The sequence below is a fragment of the Bos grunniens genome, chromosome 13 (genome assembly GCF_055505025.1).
Source record: "Bos grunniens cultivar Pamir isolate PY7600 chromosome 13, Bosgru_T2T1.0, whole genome shotgun sequence".
Classification (NCBI taxonomy): domain Eukaryota; kingdom Metazoa; phylum Chordata; class Mammalia; order Artiodactyla; family Bovidae; genus Bos; species Bos grunniens.
This window is the reverse complement of record NC_141177.1, coordinates 83648581-83669132: the sequence shown is the minus strand read 5'-3', so window position 1 is coordinate 83669132 and position 20552 is coordinate 83648581. Positions and strand designations below refer to the sequence as shown.

At 40.9% G+C, this 20552-nt stretch overlaps 1 protein-coding gene across 1 annotated transcript in view; it reads right to left on the bottom strand.

Annotated features, from left to right (window-relative positions):
• Positions 1-20552, bottom strand: part of TMX4 (thioredoxin related transmembrane protein 4) — a 60263-nt gene that overhangs the window by 23205 nt on the left and 16506 nt on the right. Inside the window, exons 2-5 of the mRNA XM_086335159.1 lie at positions 19364-19479; positions 10610-10655; positions 8396-8524; positions 708-753 (exon numbers count right to left, since the gene is read on the bottom strand). Coding sequence (XP_086191285.1) covers positions 708-753; positions 8396-8524; positions 10610-10655; positions 19364-19479 — 337 coding nt within the window. The remainder of the gene's footprint in view (positions 1-707; positions 754-8395; positions 8525-10609; positions 10656-19363; positions 19480-20552) is intronic.

Here is a 20552-nt window from a genome sequence, read left to right as displayed (position 1 = left end):
GCAGTCACAGAAAATAGGTAATAAGTGAATGTGACTATGTTCCAACAAGACATTATTAAACAAAACAGGCAGCCCAGCCCGCTCACAAGCTGAAGTCTGCTGATCCCCAACAGATCTTTGATTCGTAGAGAGATCATGACACGGAGAAGGCAATGGCACCCCACTCCAGTACTCTTGCCTGGAAAATCCCATGGACGGAGGAGCCTGGTAGGCTGCAGTCCATGGGGTCGCTAAAGGTCGGACAGGACTGAGCGACTTCACTTTCACTTTTCACTTTCATGCATTGGAGAAGGAAATGGCAACCCACTCCAGTGTTCCTGCCTGGAGAATCCCAGGGACGGGGGAGCCTGGTGAGCTGCCGTCTCTGGAGTCTCACAGAGTCGGACACGACTGAAGTGACTTAGCAGCATGACAATGAGAAATAAGAGCAAGTGAAACCACAGAAGCCCTTTCAGCTTTGACAAAGGGATTCACTACTGATCTATGAAAATATGACTTTGGTCTTTTGGTCCCTGTCCAATTTAAGTCCTTCTACACAAAGACACATTCCCACTATGACTCCAGGTAAGAGTAGTTGTGTGGCTTAAGAAGAAAAGTGAAATTATGAAACCATTTATAAGTATTCATTTTCCTATTATTTAGAAGCTACCTTCTCACTCTTAAAAACCCCTCTGCTGATATAATCATAAAAGGCCTTATTTACTCACCCATATCTTGCCAGAGATGCTAAAAAGCCCAGCCATTCCAGACATCCTAAAAAAAAAATAAAGGTAAGGAGAATCACTGGTGATGGATAGCATAATAAAGAATAAAAACAAAACAAAACAAAACCTCAAGTCACAAGGACTCCTCCTCCACTTTGTGCAAGACATCATGCTCTCTCCTGGATTCTCTTCTGTTCTGACAGAGCTTAGACCCCAGGGCCAGGTTCTGGATTACTCAGGAGTAAACCCAATCAGGTCAGCTGGTCCTTTCTTGCTGCATGGTGCGTGCCTGGCAACATTCCTAACACTGAGCAGCTGCAGGTCTCAGGGGAAAAGTCACACACTCTGCCCTCACGGCCACAAGCTCAGTGGGCACCTGAGAGGGCACCGTCTGGCTAGAATCCTCTAGGCTCATACTAGAGATGGGAGCTCATGTCCTTTCTCTCCCTTCAAACTGTACACACCCTCTCCACCCCGTGCCCTCAGCTAACACACACTCATCTGTCACTGTGCAGCCAGCAGCTGGCAGGTGGCCTTTCTCAGCAGCACGTCTAGCCTGGTGTTCACCTGCATCCAGCTTCTTCTGTTCCAGTGGAGGAAACTATCCCCCCAACCACAGTCCAAACTCTCCACTTGTGCCTTGGATCCCATCCCTTCTGTCTTGCTAATGACTTGGTTTTTCCTTTCACCCCATTTTCTGCATCAGCAATTGCTCCCTCTCTGATGGACCATTTCACTGCATGAAAACACGTTCTACTCTCACTCATCTTCTGAAAGGAGCATCACTGGACCGCAGATGGCCTCCAACTCAGCTTCTCAATCTCCAAAGAGGTGCCTACACCTGCTGCTCGTTCTTCCTCGCCTTACCTTTAACCCACTCAGATCCGGCTTCTGTCCTCACTGCTGCACTCCCTGACTCCCTGTTAAGGCCACAATGACATCACATCCCATCACTCAATGTCCTGTCTCAGACTTCATCTCCCCTAACCCCTTGTAGACATGAGACACGAGGGACTACTCTCTCCTTCGTGCACCTTCTACTTGCCTTTCAGGAAATCGCACACCCCTGCCTGCCCTCCTGCCTCCCTGGCACTCATTTCCAATTTTCTTTTGCTGACTCCTTCTCTACTCAGCTTCTTACCTCTGGACTGTCTTGTGGCTCAGCCCCAAGCACTTTTCTTTTTCTCTCTCTCCAGGTGACCCCCTTCCTTCTAAAACTTAAAATACCATCTATATGCCTTTTGTGTTCCTGAATTCTCCATGGAGACCTATCTTCATGCATCCAAACTGGAAGCTCTACAAAGAAGTCTGCATCTCAAACTTAATATGCCCAATGCTGAACCCCTGATTTTCTTTTGCTCAAACCAGTAACTGGTACCAAGACCATCAAGTTCTCAAACCAAAAACCCAGGAGTTGAGTTGTGTGTGTGTGTGCATATTTGGCGTATGTGTCTGTTTGTGTATGGATCTTCCCTTTCCTTCACCTTAGTGGAGTCTACCTTTAAAACCTATTTTATTTTTTAATAGTGAAACAATTATTAAAACATTTAACAACTACATTTATACTATATACAAACCTAAATTTCATTTAAAAGTATCAACTGATAGTGGTGTTGGATTCACATTAGCAATCATTACATGATCAAAGAGACTGCTTTCTTGCGCTTTATTACAAAATTTATTTTTATTAACTACTCAAGTTTCAGAATGCTTTAATTTTTTCCCTAGGTATATTCCTTTCTTTAGGGCTCCTACAGCTTCAAACAATTGTTCCTATCTTTAAATTCAGTCCTGTCTGAGTTTAATTCAACATCTATTAACAGACATTGGTTTCAATCTTTTTCTTCTTAGCTATAATTATGATATACAGGGAAACAAAAGCCATCAAAGAAGCCTAACATTTACCAAGTGTCTTTTATTTGGGGCCATGACTAGCACTGAATCTCAGTCTTCAGGAAAGAGCTGGGAAGGTGAGGACTATGATCTCATCTCCATATAGAGACTAAGAAGCCTGAGTGATGCTAAGTCACTTGGTTAGTGATTGAGACAGACCTCTCCACTGGAAGGTGGTTTTCACTTGATAATGGCTAGGTCATTTGTGGGGTGATATGTTGGCACCATGTGAATGCCCCATTACTCCACAAACTTCTAAGAGTTTTAAATCCATAATGTCAAAAGCCCTGGTCTGCCATGAGGCTACTCTTACACATCCAATCCACACAGTTCCTATAACACTTAACTGGAAAACTGTGCTTATACTCAGTATTCAGAAGGCATCTGAAGTTGTATGGCATTTAACTTTAAAAGCTTTAAAGGCCTGTTCAGCAGTCATTTGTTAACAGCAGAACTGTAATTTTATTAGCAGGAGCTTGTTCAGCTGGTAAAGAATCTGCCTGCAATGCAGGAGACCTGGGTTCAATTCCTGGTTTGGGAAGATCCCCTGGAGAAGGGGATTCCATAGATGAAGGAGCCTGGTAGGCTACAGTCCATGGGATCACAAAGAGTTAGACACGACTGAGCAACTTCACTGGTTCCTAGAAAAGGGAAGGGATACCCACTCCAGTATTCTGGCCTGGAAAATTCCATGGACTGTACAGTACATGGGGCCACAAACAGACACGACAGAGACTTTCATTTCACTTCACTTCCAAATCTGTAGTTCAGTGGTTCCCAACTTTGGCTGCTTCTCAGAAACATCTGAGGCTTCCCTGGTGGCTCAGACGGTAAAGAATCTGCCTGCAATGCAGGAGACCTAGGTTCGATCCCTGGGTTGAGAAGATCCCCTGGAGAAGGGAACGGCTTACCCACTCCAGTATTTTGGCCTAGAGAATTCCAGGGACAGAAGAACCTGGCAGGCTATATAGCCCGTGGGGTTGCCATCAACTGAGTGACTTTCACAGAAACACCTGAGGCTGCTTGACCAGTATCAGCACAGTCTCTAGGACAGTAGCCATGTGTGGGTAGTTTTCAAAAGTCCACAGGTAATTCCCCTGGGCAAGTGAGAATGCAAATCACTGCTTTCAATCATCGCAATTGCAATTCTTACCATTTCAAAAGGCTTCCCAGGTGGCACTAGTAATAAAGAACCAGCCTGCCAAGCAGGAGACATAAAAGACACAGGTTTGATCCCTGGGTTGAGAAGATCCCCTGGAGGAGGGCACAGCAACCCACTCCAGTATTTTTGCCTGGAGAATCCCATGGACAGAGGAGGCTGGTGGCTACAGTCCATAGCATTGTAAAGACCGGGACATGACTGAAGTGACTTAGCACGCGCGCACACACGCACACCATTTCAAATTCAGAGAGGTAGAGTTTTGGCGAATCAATAAGCTGACTTTACAGTTTTCTGAAAATGTGAAGAAAGTGCAACACTGTCAGTTTTCACTAGAAAACTAGTGCTCTTGATACTCATGCCTCCTTAAGAAGAACCCAACATCACAGATGTAAGCCACACTGTATGATTTCTGGGAAATCAGGTCCACAATAGGGTATATTTTCTGCCCAGTTCTCAAAGAGATCACACTAATATTTTATAAGTGAATAAGAAGGCCCCAGACCTGGAATCCATGACTAAGAAATAAAGCTGATTAGTTTATGGAGGGAGCAGAGACAGCTCTAATTTGGCCTACAGGGTCTAAAACTGGTCTTAAGTAAATTTCCCTCAGAGAGCAAACTGACATCATCATGAAACACTAATGATACTCAGTTCAAATATATCCCTACACCATTTTTTTTCCAACTGGAAATTTACTCCATTTTCCAAACTATACAAATGTAAAAGTTTCAAATAAAAGCCCAAGCATTAGTCATGCCCATCTTTCTGGCCAATGTCCAACAAATATCTTTACAATAGTTGGGCATTTCAAAACCATACCACAAGGGTATGTTAACTAGAATTATGTAAGACTCACTCCTTTAACTAGTCCTGTGTTCTGCAGGTTCAGCAGGGAGGACTCTCGCCCAGCTGGCAGGTCAGGTGCAAGAGTCAACACTCTGCACCCCAGACCTACTGATGACCGTCCCTGAGGCTGAGACATGAGGCTGAGGTGAGAGGTGGGAGCAGACAAGGGCAGGGGCAGGGAAGTCTAGTTTGTTATAATAATGACAGTGAACTCATGACAGTGGGGCTGCTCATGTGAACCATTTCAGTCTCAGCAAGATTATAAACCCAGGAGTCTACCTGTGGGCCTGAGTGGGCAGCAGCTGGAAAGTGAGAGTGCCCTGGATCCCTCTCCACTCTTCTGCTCACAGCTCCCCACCCTAGCAGGGCCATCACGAGGCAGGGTGGTGGGGAGACACTGGATCCAAGGGTTCAGAGTGGCAGGGACGCTGGGAGGGCACTGGAGCAGCACAGGGAGGCTCTGGGTAAGGAGTGAAAATGCAGAAGAGCCTCACAGGTGCTCTGACAAGAAGCTGTCAGAGGTCTCTAGGCCAAACCACAGGTACAAAGCCCTGAGCAAGGGAAGCTGAGCCCTGAACACAGTCAGAGTGAAGACTAAAACCACTTAATCCCTCCATCCGAGAAAAGTCACTGTCTCTTCAGCCTCCATGACTAAGAAGGAGGCCCAGGATGTTACTGGATTCTCGGTACTGGAAAAAGAAATGCACGCCTTCCTTGTTAAATGCATGCCTTTCCAGTCAGAGAACGAAGCACACACGGGTGTGGGGCTTGCTCCTGGTATCTCAGTTTTGCAGGAAGGGCAGCAGCTGTTCTGTGGGGAATCTCTCTCACTTCACCACCTGAAGCAAAGTTGCAACAAGGCAACAGGGCTTCCATTAAGAGGCTCCCCTAACGCCTGAGGAAGTTCTCCTAAGGGCCACCAGTGCTGTGCAACAGAGTACTGCCACTGTTAAACTCAGCACCCACTCTGCACTACCACCAGCAATGGCCCTGCTCAGCAAGCAGAACACAAAGCCACTCTCACTGCGATAGGACGAGGCCAATCTGCATTACTGCCTTCAACCATGTCCCTGAGGAGGAAGCTAGAATCCTATTTCAGTCTAGTATTAATATCTATTATAACCCACTCTAAGCAGCTTAGAGCAACATCTAATCTTTGTTGTCATCACCAATAATCACAGGAAGAACTGATGGAGAAAAGCCACTCCCACTCCACGAGAGAGGCCACGCCCTTCCACCTGCAACCCACAGGGGCACAGGGCACTTCAGCTAGGTTTCGCAGCCCTCATTCCACTGGCGTGAGTAGGGTCAGATTGCATAATAATAGGGTACTATATTTACGATTTTTAAAAAGAGTTCTTACCTTTTACAGACACATACCAAAATATAATAAAATGACATACTTGGTATTTGTTTCAAAACAATTGATAAAACAAGCTATAATTTGATGGTCATAATAGGTGTGTGATACGTACACGGAGGTTTACTATACTATTTTCTGTATTTTTATGTATATTTGAAAGTTTCTGTAATAAAAAGTGAAAAAAAATTTTGAGTTCTTGTACAAAAATTTGGAACAAAGTGGCTCATACCATTATGATTTTCGTATGATTTATACATTTTACAAGCAAAATAACACACTCCCTTAAAATACTACTGTAATAAGGAGAAAATGTAAATGGATGAATTTCTAAAATTTCCACACATCTACTGCTGCTAAGTCACTTCAGTCATGTCCGACTCTGTGTGACCCCATAGACGGCAGCCCACCGGGCTCTCCTGTCCCTGGGATTCTCCAGGCAAGAACACTGGAGTGGGTTGCCATTTCCTTCTCCAATGCATGAAAGTGAAAAGTGAAAGTGAAGTCGCTCAGTCATGTCCGACTCTTCGAGACCCCATGGACTGCAGCCCACCAGGCTCCTCCATCCATGGGAGTTTCCAGGCTCCCAGTACTGGAGTGGGGTGCCATGTACATCTACTAGTAGCTACAGTTTCCAAATTCAATACATCAGTCCCAAGTTAAAAGACAAACATTTTTAAAGGAATGCCTTAAAACCATACATTTTGCAAGGGATCACCTGCAAGTTTAAGAATTAATTCTAAGTTCTTTGCATCCTCAGAATTCATGAAGTCCCCAAAATCCTGTGGATCAGTCCCTTTTCCAGCTCACTTTCTAACCTTCTGTAGTATGAAACCTGTACATCATCCAGTGACACCTCCAATTAACAGCTGGGTTGCCATGCTACACTTTTCGGCTGAAGGCCCAGATTCCTGTCCAAACACCTTGGGCCACCATGGCTGCTTTTCAGCAAGTTCTGCAAAATACAGTGACTCAAAATTTCCCTCAAAGTTTAGGCGAGCTGGTCTCACGATGACCCCGCGGGGATCCGAGGGGTGGGACACAGAGTGGCAGGGGCCCTGCCATCAGCACAAGCTGGCTTCCAGCATGCGGGACTGAGGTTTAAACCTGTTTTAAATCCACCCATGCTCTGCATTCCCACTGCCTCCAGCCTGGTCCATGCTACCATCCCTGGGCGAGGCCACTCCCCACAGTCCCCTCCAGCCTCTGCTCATGGCCTACACTGCTCACACCCCGGCTTCTCAGCAGCCACAGGCCTGACTGTCTGCCCCTGCCCTCTCTGCCCTCTGTTTATACTGCTCCCCCTTCTCTTTCACTGTGCCTCTAACCCTGGCCACCTGACTCTTCCTCAATACACTGAGCTCTTTCCAATGAGGGGCGTGTGCGAATGCTACCTCCATTCCTGGAACAGTCCTCACCTGCTCCTCACCTGGCCAGGCCCTGCGGCCCTGCAGACCCCATCCGCAGTGATCCCTCAGAGCCAGCTCTCCTAGTACTCATCTAATGGAGGCCCGTGCTCCCACAGTCAAGCCCTGACTTGGTAAGAGTTGTTTTCTGTTTTGTTTTGTGATTCTTTACATCCCTAATTTTTTCATCATCTATCTTACTGTAAGTCACCCTAGGAGACCAGAGGGGTCACATCTGTCATGTTGACTGCTAAACATCTAGCACCAAGAATAGTATCTGCATAAAATCAATGCTCACTGATTTTAAAGAATGAAAATTTGTAGAATGAAACGTCAGAGGTGAGCTGCTTTTAGAATAAGCCATGTATTTCCTATGGATGCTATCAGATCATTTATTCCTAAAATGTAACATGATTTGATCCTATTTAAGCAGGGATACTCCTTATGCTTATATATACCAACATAAAATCAATTACAAATACCACAATTCATTCCAAATGAAAACTGTGATTAAGGTATTATTGCTTGACATTATCTGCCTCACCAAGCATTATATAATTTACCATCATGGCCAAAGGTTACCCCAGCAGTATTCTGCTAAGCAGCCAAAGACACCATAGGTCTTACTCTCCACACAGATAGATACTTTAGCAATTCCTTCATGAACTCTAATTCAAGAAAAAGGTTCTCCTCTACCTTCTCAATAATTTATAAAGAAGGAGGCATGGTAAATAGTGTTCAATACCATATTTAGTAAAGCGAAAAGAGGTGACGGTGCAAAAGTTGGAGGAGAGGTCTCTGTAACCCACCTGAATCTGGATACTAAACCCTAGCATCCTAACAACCAGCTGAAACACACGGGGTCACAAAACCAGAAACACACCATGGGCCAAGCAGAAGCACGTGTCATCTGGGAAATCAGAAGTGAACATGAAAAGAAATGTAGACTTTCAAGGTCTATGGGTTGTTAACTTGAGACTGTCTGTTCTATTAGTAATACTCTGTTATTAAAAAAACAAGTTACGTTAAAGAAGCTGGGGATTTCCAGCCAGTCAGAGGCTCAACAGATTGCCACTTCTTCTCTAAGATATAGTTCTGCAAGTCTTCGTAGACTCCTGGGCCACGGTAACGGCGGAATATCCCATCTTTTGCACTATAAATTATAAAAACAAAAAATAAACCAATTAAAATAACAAGTGTTACAGATAATAAAAACGAAAATAAGTACTGGTTTTACATGTGAACTCCACTCTGAATTTTAACTTCACTCAAATGAAAAAAAAAAAAAAAGAAATATTATAGTTAGGCATAAATAAGAAAGCATGCACAAATACTTATTACAAATGAGAAATTCCAAAGCAGAGAGAATTAAACATTTTATTTTATCACTACACAATTTGCAACTGTAAGCAAAGTCCTTGGCAGTGGCTAATCTGACAAGTTACTTTTTATTAATTTTGCTACAAATTATTTCAATTTTTCTCTTACATCAGCAAAACAGCAGTTCTAAAAAACTCTATCCACATTTCCAAATCAATATCATCCAAGTCCCTCCCCTGAAAACTGGGTCTCCCTGGTGGCTCAGTGGTAAAGAATTCTGTCAAGGCAGGAGACCTGGATTTGATCCCTGGGTTGGGAAGATCCCCTGGAGAAGGAAATGGCAACCCACCCCAGTATTCTTGTCTGGAGAATTCCATGGACAGAGGAGGCTGGTGGGCTACAGTCCATGGGGTTGCAAGAGTCGGACATGCCTTAGTGACTAAATAGCAAATGCCTTCAGTCTTCCCTCCCTCTCACCTTCTCTCTAGCTAAGTTTCCTAAGGGAGGAGTCTACATTTTTTCCTCTTACGTTAACTCATTCACTACTCCTGCCATCAGGGGTCCTGTTTCCATGACTGCATGGAAACTCATTCACTACTCCTGCCATCAGGGGTCCTGTTTCCATGACTGCATGGAAAATGCTCATACTGGGGGTCTCCAATGACTCTTCAGTGCGGTGTCCCTGGAGCACTCTTCTGCCATTTCTTCTGTGAGTGTCCTGGACTCTGTCCCTTCCTCCCTCCTTTCCCTAAGCTTTTCTGACATGAGCTCTCCAATCCTTCTCAGTTCCATGCTCCTTCTTGTATCCCTTTGCAGATGTCCTAATGGTGGTCACCAATCCTTGCTGCTGCTGCTGCTAAGTTGCTTCAGTCATGTCCGACTCTGTGCGACCCCATAGACGGCAGCCCACCAGGCTCTGCCGTCCCTGGGATTCTCCAGGAAAGAACAATGGAGTGGGTTGCCATTTCCTTCTCCAATGCATGAAAGAGAAAAGTGAAAGTGAAGTCGCTCAGTCGTGTCTGACTCTTAGCGACCCCATGGACTGCAGCCTACCAGGCTCCTCCATCCATGAGATTTCCCAGGCAAGAGTACTGGAGTGGGGTGTCATTGCCTTCTCCACACCAATCCTTAGCCTGCTTCTTTTCCCACCGTGTCTATTCTCTCATTGTATATATTTCAACTGTTATCTAATCCCTGGTATGTACCTCCAGTCTAGACCTTTCTTATGATCCTAAAATTAAACTATCACCTAAACTTCTCATTTGGAATTAGCATAAAACCTTCACACTGTCTTTTCCATTCTGGTCTCTATCTTCCAAACTGCACTTTATTCTAACAACCTCTCAATAGCTTTGCTAGTTAAACAATAGTCAGCACAGGATTTCCCTTTCTTATGGCTAACCAGTCACCAATGATCCCACCTCCTCAGCATCTCTGGAAACCACCCCTGCCTGTCTCCTTCCCCCTCACGACCTGAGCCTCTCTAGCGCCATCATCTGGGATGATCCACCTGTACCTCTCAGGCAAGCCACAGAGAAACAGCTATAGTTCTCAGAAGGCATCTCCTCTTCTCCTGGGCTTTTCCATGATACATCCTCTATTTGGAAAGATCTTCTCTACTTTACCTGCTTCACATACACCTGTTATCTATTAAGAATCATCCCATCTTTCATATCGTCAAAAAACCCTCTTTGACCTCCTCACCTATTTGCTGCCTAAAATTAGATTCTCTGTAGCACCTGGACACCCCTCTCTTCTAATCACTATCGTTCAGTGCAGACTAGTCTTTCTCCCTTCAAACGCTAAGCTGAACAAATGAAGGTTATGGACAACAACAAAAGAATCCCGGGACAGACTTTTTACACACGCACCTACTAATTTCTAATCATTACAGGACCAGAAAATTATTTGAACTTACTGGAAAAATGCTGGGAGGGTAGTGACAAAGAAGCGGCCACTCAAACCTACAAGAAGCAGAAACAAAAAAGTTATAAGCCAAACTCAGACTAACACAAGCATCTAACTTAGGTTTTAAGAACAAGCAGCCTTGATCTTACTACAACCACATAAGTAAAATCGCTCCCATTACTGAATCACGTTTACTATTTTTTAAAATAAAATTTTAACCATCTTTATTTACCCAATACTCTCCAGTCACTGACATAAAACTTGCTTATTTTCGATGTGTTAAACTGGAGTTTTCTGGCTTATATAATACTAAGAACTGTATGGTGGCTGAAAGAATAGGTTGTAAAGACATGCAACCTTGGTTAAATAGCTAAATTCTCCACTTACTAGCTTTGTGTCCTTAGAAAAGTGACTTAATCTTTCTGATTATCAGTTACCTCATATATAAAATGGGGATATAAAAGCCTAGCTGAATTGTTCTGAATATTAAATTATTCAATAAATTATACATATTAAATCAGCCATATATTTAAAAATAACAAATATGACATAATGAAATCATGTATAATCTTTGCACATTCATAAATTTTGCAAGTACACTCAAGAAATTCTATGTACAATTCAGCTCAGTTGAATTCAGTTGTGCAATTGTGTCTGACTCTTTGCGATCACATGGACTGCAGCACGCCAGGCCTCCCTGTTCATCACTACCTTCCGGAGCCTACTCAAACTCATGTCCATCGAGTCGGTGATGCCATTCAACCATCTATTCCTCTGTCGTCCCTTCTCCTACTGCCTTCAATCTTTCCCAGCATCAGGGTCTTTGCCAATGAGTCAGTTCTTCGTATCAGGTGGCCAAAGTACTGCAATTTCAGCTTCAGCATCAGTCCTTCCAATGAATGCTCAGGATTGATTTCTTTTAGGATTGACTGGTTGGATATCCTTGCAGTCCAAGGGACTATCAAGAGTCTTTTCCAACACCACAGTTCAAAAGCATCAATTCCTGGCACTCAGCTTTCTTCATGGTCCAACTCTCACATCCATTCATGACTATTGGAAAACCCACAGCCTTGACTAGATGGACCTTTATCGGCAAAGTAATGTCTCTGCTTTTTAATATGCTGTCTAGGTTGGTCATAGCTTTTCTTCCAAGGAACAGTGTCTTTTAATTTCATGGCTGAAGTCACCATCTGCAGTGATTTTGGAGCCCAAGAAAATAAAGTCTGTCACTGTTTCCCCATCTATTTGCCATGACGTGAAGGGATCAGATGCCATGATCTTAATTTTTTTAATATTGAGTTTTAAGCCACCTTTTTTATTCTCCTCTTTCACTTTTATCAAGAGGCTCTATAGTTTCTCTTTGCTTTCTGCCATAAGGGTGGTGTCACTTGCGTATCTGAGGTTATTGACATATCTCCATGCAATCTTGATTCCTGTTTGTGCTTCTTTCAGCCCAGCATTTCTCATGATGTACTCTGCATAGAAGTTAAATAAGCAGGGTGACAATATACAGCCTTGACGTACTCCTTTTCCTATTTGGAACCAGTCTGTTGTTTCATGTCAAGTTCTCACTGTTGCTTCCTGACCTGCATACAGATTCCTCAGAAGGCAGGTAAGGCAGTCTGGTATTCCTATCTCTTTAAGAATTTTCCACAGTTTGTTATGATCCACACAGTCCAAGGCTTTGGCATAGTCAATAAAGAAGAAGTAGATATTTTTCTGGAACTCTCTTGCTTTGTCAATGGTCCAACTGATGTTGGCAATTTCATCTCTGGTTCCTCTGCCTTTTCTAAATCCAGCTTGAACATCTGGAAGTTCGCAGTCTGTGTACTATTGAAGCCTGGCTTGGAGAATTTTGAGCATTACTTTACTAGCCTATGAGATGAGTGCAATTGTGTGGTAATTTGAGCATTCTTTGGCATTGCCTTACTTTGGGATTGGAATGAAAACTAACCTTTTCCAGTCCTGTGGCCACTGCTGAGTTTTCCAAGTTTGCTGGCATATTGAGTGCAGCACTTTAACAACATCATCTTTTAGGATTTGAAATAGCTCTGCAGGAATTCCATCACCTGCACTAGCTTTGTTGGTAGGGATGCTTCCTAAGGCTCACTTGACTTCTCATTCCAGGATGAATGACTAGGTGAGTGATCACACCTTCGTGATTATCTGCATCATAAAGATCTTTTTGTATATTTCTTCTGTGTATTCTTGCCATCTCTTCTTAATATCTTCTGCTTCTGTTAGGTCCATACAATTTCTGTCCTTTATTGTGTCCATCTTTGCATGAAAATCTCCCTTGGTATCTCTGATTTTCTTGAAGACATCTGTAGTCTTTCCCTTTCTATTGTTTTCCTCTATTTCTTTGCATTGATCACTGAGGAAGGCTTTCCTATCTCTCCTTGCTCTTCTTTGGAACTCTATATTCTAATAAGTATATCTTTCCTTTTCTCATTTGCCTTTTGCTTTTCTTCTCTTCACAGCTATTTATAAGGCCTCCTCAAGTAATCATTTTGCCTTTTTGCATTTGTTTTTCTTGCAGTGGTCTTGATCACTGCCTCCTGTACAATGTCACAAACCTCTGTCCATAGCTCTTCAGGCACTCTGTCTATGTGATCTAATCCCTTCAATCTATTTCTCACTTCCACTGTATAATCATAAGGGATTTGATTTAGGTCATACCTGAATGGTCTAGTGGTTTTCCCTACTTTCTTCAATTTAAGTCTGAATTTGGCAATAAAGATTTCATGATCTGAGCCACAGTCAGCTCCCAGTCTTGTTTTTGCTGACTGTATAGAGCTTTTCCATCTTTGGCTGCAAAGAATATAATCAATCTGATTTCATTGTTGACCATGTGGTAATGTCCATGTGTAGAGTCATCTCTTGTGTTGTTGGAAGAGGGTGTTTGCTATGACCAGTGCGTTCTCTTGGCAAAACTCTATTAGCCTTTGCCCTGCTTCATTCTGTATTGCAAGGCTTTATAACAAACTTTCCTGTTACTCCAGGTAGTTCGTGACTTGCTACTTTTGCATTCCAATTCCCTATAATGAAAAGGACATCTTTTCTGGGTGCTAGTTCTAGAAGGTCTTGTAGATCTTCAAAGAATCATTCAACTTCAGCTTCTTCAGCATTACTGTTCGGGGCATAGATTTGGATTATTGTGATATTGAATGGTTTGTTTTGGAAATGAACAGAGATCATTCTGTCGTTTTTGAGATTGTATCCAAGTACTGAATTTTGGACTGTTTTGTTGATTATGATGGCTACTCGATTTCTTCTAAATTATTATTGCCCACAGTAGTGGATATAACGGTCATCTGAATTAAATTCACCCATTCCGGTCCATTTTAGTTCACTGATTCCTAAAATGTCGATGTTCACTCTTGCCATCTCCTGTTTGACCACTTCCAATTTGCCTTGATTCATGGACCTAATATTCCAGGTTCCTACGCAATATTGCTCTTTACAGCATTGGATTTTACTTCCATCACCAGTCACATCCACAAATGGGTAATGTTTTTGCTTTGGCTCTGTCCCTTCATTCTTTCTGGAGTTATTTCTCCACCAATCTCCAGTAGCATATTGGGCACTACCACCTGGCGAGTTCATCTTTCAGTGTCCTATCTTTTTGCCTTTTCATACTGTTCATGGGGTTCTCAAAGCAAGAATATTGAAGTAGTTTGCCATTCCCTTCCCCAGTGGATCACGTTTTGCCAGAACTCTCCACCATGACCATCCTTCTTGAATGTCCCTACATGGCATAGCTCATAGTTTCATTGAGTTAGAGAAGGCTGTTGTCCATGTGATTAGATTGGGAGAGCTATTAGCTTTTGTTAATTAACCTCACTGAGCCTGTTTCTGAGTAATATATAAATAGTTTGTTCTTCCTAGGATTGTAATGATGCTAAAATGTATGTAAGTGCTCAACACAATTACAGACTGAAATAAATGCTTACTAAATGTTAGTTATTATCACCAAAGAGAAAAGTAGAAGGAAAAAAAATTTTTTAAGTAAAACTAATCTTACTTTCAAAACTGAAATGAAGTTGTCAATATAATAGAATATAAATAACTTTTATTATTATAAAATTAAAATGTCAACACTAACTGAAGTACAGTAAACTAGTTTCTATAATAAATTAGTGATTCTGAGAACAATGCTTACTCTTGGCCATGGTTTTACCTCTAATCTAGTGCAACAGCCATGGATGTTTTCTGAGCAGCTGCTGTTTTCTGTCTTGGGCAATTAAGCTCATCCATATAAAACAGAAGGTTCAAGTAGACACTCATTAAATTTAATTTTCCAAAGTCAATTGAAACATCACCTGGTCTACACAGTATTAAAAAGGCAGCATATGTAATCTAAGGCCTGTGCTCTCTTTGACTTCTACATCTCAGATGTAAAACTGCAATGTGTTTATAATCTCCAGTCTTTATAATCCTGAAATCTTACTTTCTACTTAAACTACCTAAAAAATCTCTTATTAAAAACACCAACAGTTGAGTTACAGGCATAGCTAAAGAGTATGCATGAACACTTCAAAAATTCTTGCTTTCCCTTCTTTTTAAAAAGGAATGAAATTATCCCTTACTAGCATTCCTGCACACGGCAATCCTGGTGAAAGTTACAGTAATGCAGATTTGCATCCAGTTCTTCAACTGTACACAGAAATATCCAATAAACATCTCAATTGTGGGAAAAATAATATCATTGCAATGGTTTCCCACTGCTTATTCCAGAGGTAAGATTTTATAAAAATGAAGCAAATACTTGCTTCCAAGAATACAGACAAGATGTCCCGGAGGTTTGCCAATGAGTCAGTACCACATAAGACACTCTCTCTTCATTCCGCTTCCAGGACTGCCTACTTCTCCATCTCCTTCCTACCTCACTAGCCTCTCCTTTTCAGCTTTTCTCCTTTCAGCTTCTAAATGTCAGAGTGCCCCAATTCTCAATTCTGAAAACACTGCTCTGCATATATTCCCTGGTGTTGGTGTTTAGTCACTCAGTTGTGTCCGACTCTTTGGGATCCCATGGACTGTAGCCCACCAGGCTGCTATGTTCATGGGACTTCCCAAGCAACAGTACTGGAGTGGGTTGCCATTTCCTTCTCCAGGGGCTCTTCCTGACCCAGGGATCAAACTCAAGTTTCCTTCTTTACCACTGAGCCACCAGAGAAGCACACATTCCTTAGGTAATCTCAATTCAACCCTTTGCTTAAAATACCATCTACCTGATAATTCTTAAATGTCTTTCTCTAGCTCATCTCTATTTGGATTTCTACTAAACATCTCAAAGCTAAACCCCGTTCCAAACTTGATCCTCTTTTAGTCTCTTCCATTGTCACTCTTTTCACAAGTGTTGCAACCAATCTATCAGGAAATCCTTCTGGGTATTCCAGCCAAATGCGTATGTTCAATCCACCCACTTAACACTGCTGCTTCCATCCAAGCCCTCATCCCTCCACTCTAGGCTACTGAACTGACCTCTGAAATTTTCTTCTGGCTTATACTTCCAACCTCTTACAAATTTTCACATAGCAGCCAAATGAATACTTTTAAAACATGAATCAAATCATGTAACTCCCCCACTAAAAACCTTCCAGTTAGCTTCCTTTCTATCATACTTGATATAAAACCTAAACACTTTGCCATGGCCAACAGAGCCTACATGATCTGGTTTCTAGCTACATCTCCAGTCCCATTTGTCTCAAGGACCCCACTGGCTATATTGTTTCTCAAATAAGCCAAGTACCCCTACCTGCACATACTGTTTGCTCCACCTGGAATGCTCCTCTCCTAAACCTCATTGAAATTCATTTCATTAATCTGTAAAGACCTACAGTTAAAAAGTCCTTCCCTGGACATCCGATTAAAACAGTGGCTCCCACCATTTTTACATTTTTACCTTGCTTTCTTTTTCATTACAGCCCTTACCACCCCCAGACATTATTTCCCATTTTACTTTTGTGAATGTTTATACCCTTCACTAGAATGTAAACTCAATGCGAAACTACGTTTTTCCTTCTTATTCATTTGCATCTTTATTTACCTGCATCATTGATCTTATTGCTGGTATACAGAACAGGGCTTGGTGCATGATACCAACTCAAAAGTTTGTTGAAGAAACACATTATTTCTAAACTCTATTAAAATATTATTTGAAAGCATTACATTTGTATTTTAAAGTACAATTACAAGCATAAAATAATATAATCTAAAGTGAAATATTCTCTAGGCCACACAGTCATGTGTGTGAATTTTGTATCCTAATTTTTTTTTTAATCAGTTACAGGTTCAGTAGCTACCATTTAAAAAAATTCTAGAGTTTCTACTTTAAAAAAACTAAGACATAAAACAACCACATTTTGATTTTTTTGGTCTTTATTTCTTCCCTATTTTCATGGAACACTAGACCAGTGACTTTTTTCCTTCTCTGAAGATGTATCATATTTATATTAATACTATGAGTCAATGATGAATTTGCTCTTAAAATATTTTGTCATAGTCAATTTCTCTTATTTCATTATACATCTAATCCATTCATAAGGGAAAAATAGCTATAAGTCTACATTTTAGAAGGAAAGACTATACTTATTAATAGTTAGGTTTTAGATCTATGAATTCATCACAAAGCTGTTTAATTTGTTTAATTCAAACTATGCTGTGAATTTCCAGCAGGTAACCCAAAAGGCTGAAATAAGAATAGGCCAGATGCTGCATTGCTAAGAAACTCATCATAAAATGGGTCTGGTACTCACAAATTAACAAGACTTACACCTGACTTTACTGGACTCAAACTTTTAAAAACACAAAAACACGTTTACAGCAGATATGTAATTGTAATGATTTGATCTCCAAATATAAAAACTCATTAAAATAGCAGAAAGTCAAAGTGAAAGTCATGTCCAACTCTTTGCGACCCCATGGACTGTTATACAGTCCATGGAATTCTCCAGGCCAGAATACTGAAGTGGGTAGCCTTTCCTTTCTCCAGAGGATCTTCCCAACTGAGGGATGGAACCCAGGTCTCTCTCATTGCAGGCTGATTCTTTACCACCTGAGCCACAAGGGAAGCCCAAGAATACTGGAGTGGGTAGCCTTTCCCTTCTTCAGTGGATCTTCCTGACCCAGGAATGGAACCAGGGGATTCTCTACCAACTGAGCTATCAGGGAAGCCCATATAATAGCCCAAATCATCAACTAATAATGATAACTGTTAGTCCCTCAGTCGTGGCCGACTGTTTGCAAACCCATGAACTATAGCCTGCCAAGCTAATTTATCTAAGGAATTCTCCAGACAAGAATACTGGAATGAGTAGCCATTCCCTCCTCCAGGGGATCTTCCTGGTCCAGGGATCAAACCCGGGTCTCCTGCCTTGCAGGCAGATTATTTACTGTCTGAGCCACCAGGGAAGCCCAATAATGGTAACTGTCCATCTCTAAATAGCAGATAGGCATTAGTGGTTTTGGATTAAATGCTTAAAAAAGGCGGAGGCTTAAGGACTCAGAGCTTGTAGCAGAAATCTCTCTCCATGGGTTTGTCAACACATAGATATTAACTGACACCATTCATTTTGTTGTCCATGTAACTGGTAATTCATTATTTTTTGATTGTTAGACTCACAGCTACTACAGAGAAGGAAGAGCTATATTTCTATATCTACTATCTTTTTCTTTCCTGTGAAAGGATGCAACAGGTAGAAATTAAATGTAGATAGGAAAAAATTACTTATACAGTTTGAAAATTGTCAAATTTGAGATTTAAATCATAAAAACCCAACTCTTCTAAATTTACATATATTACACAGTTATTTTTAAACTATAAATACAAATTTATTGTATTTTTTCAGAATTCAAGTCTGTATCTCCCTCTTTTGAAAAATTGTATCACTATAATTTTTTCATTATTATTCATTTCCATTATTCATTCATTATTTCATTATTATTTAATTTTCATCATTAACAACTAATGAATGTAGGTGGTGAAAGAATTAGAAACTTACCATTCTGGAACTCTTAATAAAATATCTTGTTCAGGTAAGATCATCACAGATCTTAAAACCCCAAAGTATCACCCCATAGATTACCTGCCAGCTATAAAGTGTGGTCTTTCTTTGTAATTGAGATGTGTAGTGTCATCACCTTAACCAAGTGCTCAAACTCAACATGACTATACATGTCTTCTGATGGGATACAATATAAAGTCACAGCATCACTCCTCCGGAAGTGTTTAACTCAAATCATCCCTTTAGACAGAAGTTCAAGTTTACAGAATATGCAGAAAATATAAGAGCAAGTTAAATGTCACCAATAAAGAAACATCTAGGAAAATCCCTAGCTTGTTCTCTTCAGAATAATAACGGCATGGAAAAAAAACGGAGTATTCTAGATTGATAGAGACTAAAAACACTTAACAATGAAATGTAACTGGTGAATCTTGACTGGATCCTGGTTTAAAAAACTATAAAAAGACATGGAAAATAATTAAGGACACATTAATATGCTGAAGTATTGAAGGGTGAAGTCTCACGATGTTTGCAACTTATATTCAAATGACTTAGCAAAAAAACCATAAAAATATATACACACATCTGTATGTGTAAATATGAATACATAAACAGATACATATATGCTAAAATATTGTTTGTTGATTTTAGGTAGTTTATGGTAATCAATATTCTAGTCTTTCAACTTTCTGCATGTGTGAAAAAATTCAAATTAAAAGCAACACACTTTTGTATTTAATGTTCAACATTTACAGTACCTGGTTCTTGAATGACATCTACTTTCCCCACACTGATCTGAAGTATTTCACCATTCTTTGCAAATGTCTCCCATTCTGAATCAGTCTGCTGACAGGATGGACACCAAGGGGCATAACTATAAAAGAATAATAGCTATTCAATACACATAAAAACATCAATAAAACAAAATAGAGAAACAGAGTATTTAAACTGACAAATTCTTAACTAAAAGGAGGCACAAAAGCAAGTTTTTCCAAAGTTGCTTGATACAGAAGTATATTTCCCCCCTAGAATTTAATGTCATGAATATCAATTTCCTAGGGAAAAATTCACCAAGTTTAAGATTTTTCACAATTATTATACACTTAAAATACTTTATTTCAATGTTATTGCTATAATCAACACAAATTTTATCACTTTACAGATACTTTTTGATATTTGAGGATGAACATTATTTTGAAAGTGCTACTAAAGAAGGATAATTTTCAAAAGGATACCCATAAACTAGCTAAACCAGTTTCAAATCCATAAAAGCTATAAATGTGATGAGCAAAGACCAGAAGACTTGTAGCTAGTGGGTCCCCAGAACGTGAGTCACTTCCAAAGCTCTGTGGCAGTTTTGAAAAGCATTTTGAGAAAGAAAGTATAAGCTATAGCTAAACCAACTCTTGACAGTAAAGAGTTAGAAAAACATGTGTCTTTAATTAGAACTCTGCTATTTACATTTATTTTTTTCCAAGGACCACCTTAGAAGCTAAGGCTACAACTCTGGAGAAGACTAATGCATCTCCTCTCCTTATGGATTTTACAGCTCAAAGAGGTAATTAGAATCCAAGAGGCAAATATGAGTACAGAAAAGATGCTGTAGAGACCCTCAGAAGCTGGGTGATCTCAGAAGGGCCCAAAGAAAAAGAACATCTGTGCTAAAGTAGGAGTTAGCAGCCAGAGAGGGATCAGGAATGTCCTCATCAAAGCAGAGTAAACAATATATGTGAAAATGCAGAGAAATGAGCATTTAAGAGTTGTATAAGGGGTGAGCACTATATTTGAAGCTCTCTGGTTAGCCCTATGGAGGTAAGAGAATTATGATCAGATTTACATTTTGTAAAACTCACCCAGCACTTCTGTGGATAATGGATCAGGGAAGAATAAGATGGAAGCAAAGAGAAGAGGTAGAAGGCCAGCCCTGTCTAGTTCCATCTTTAAAAA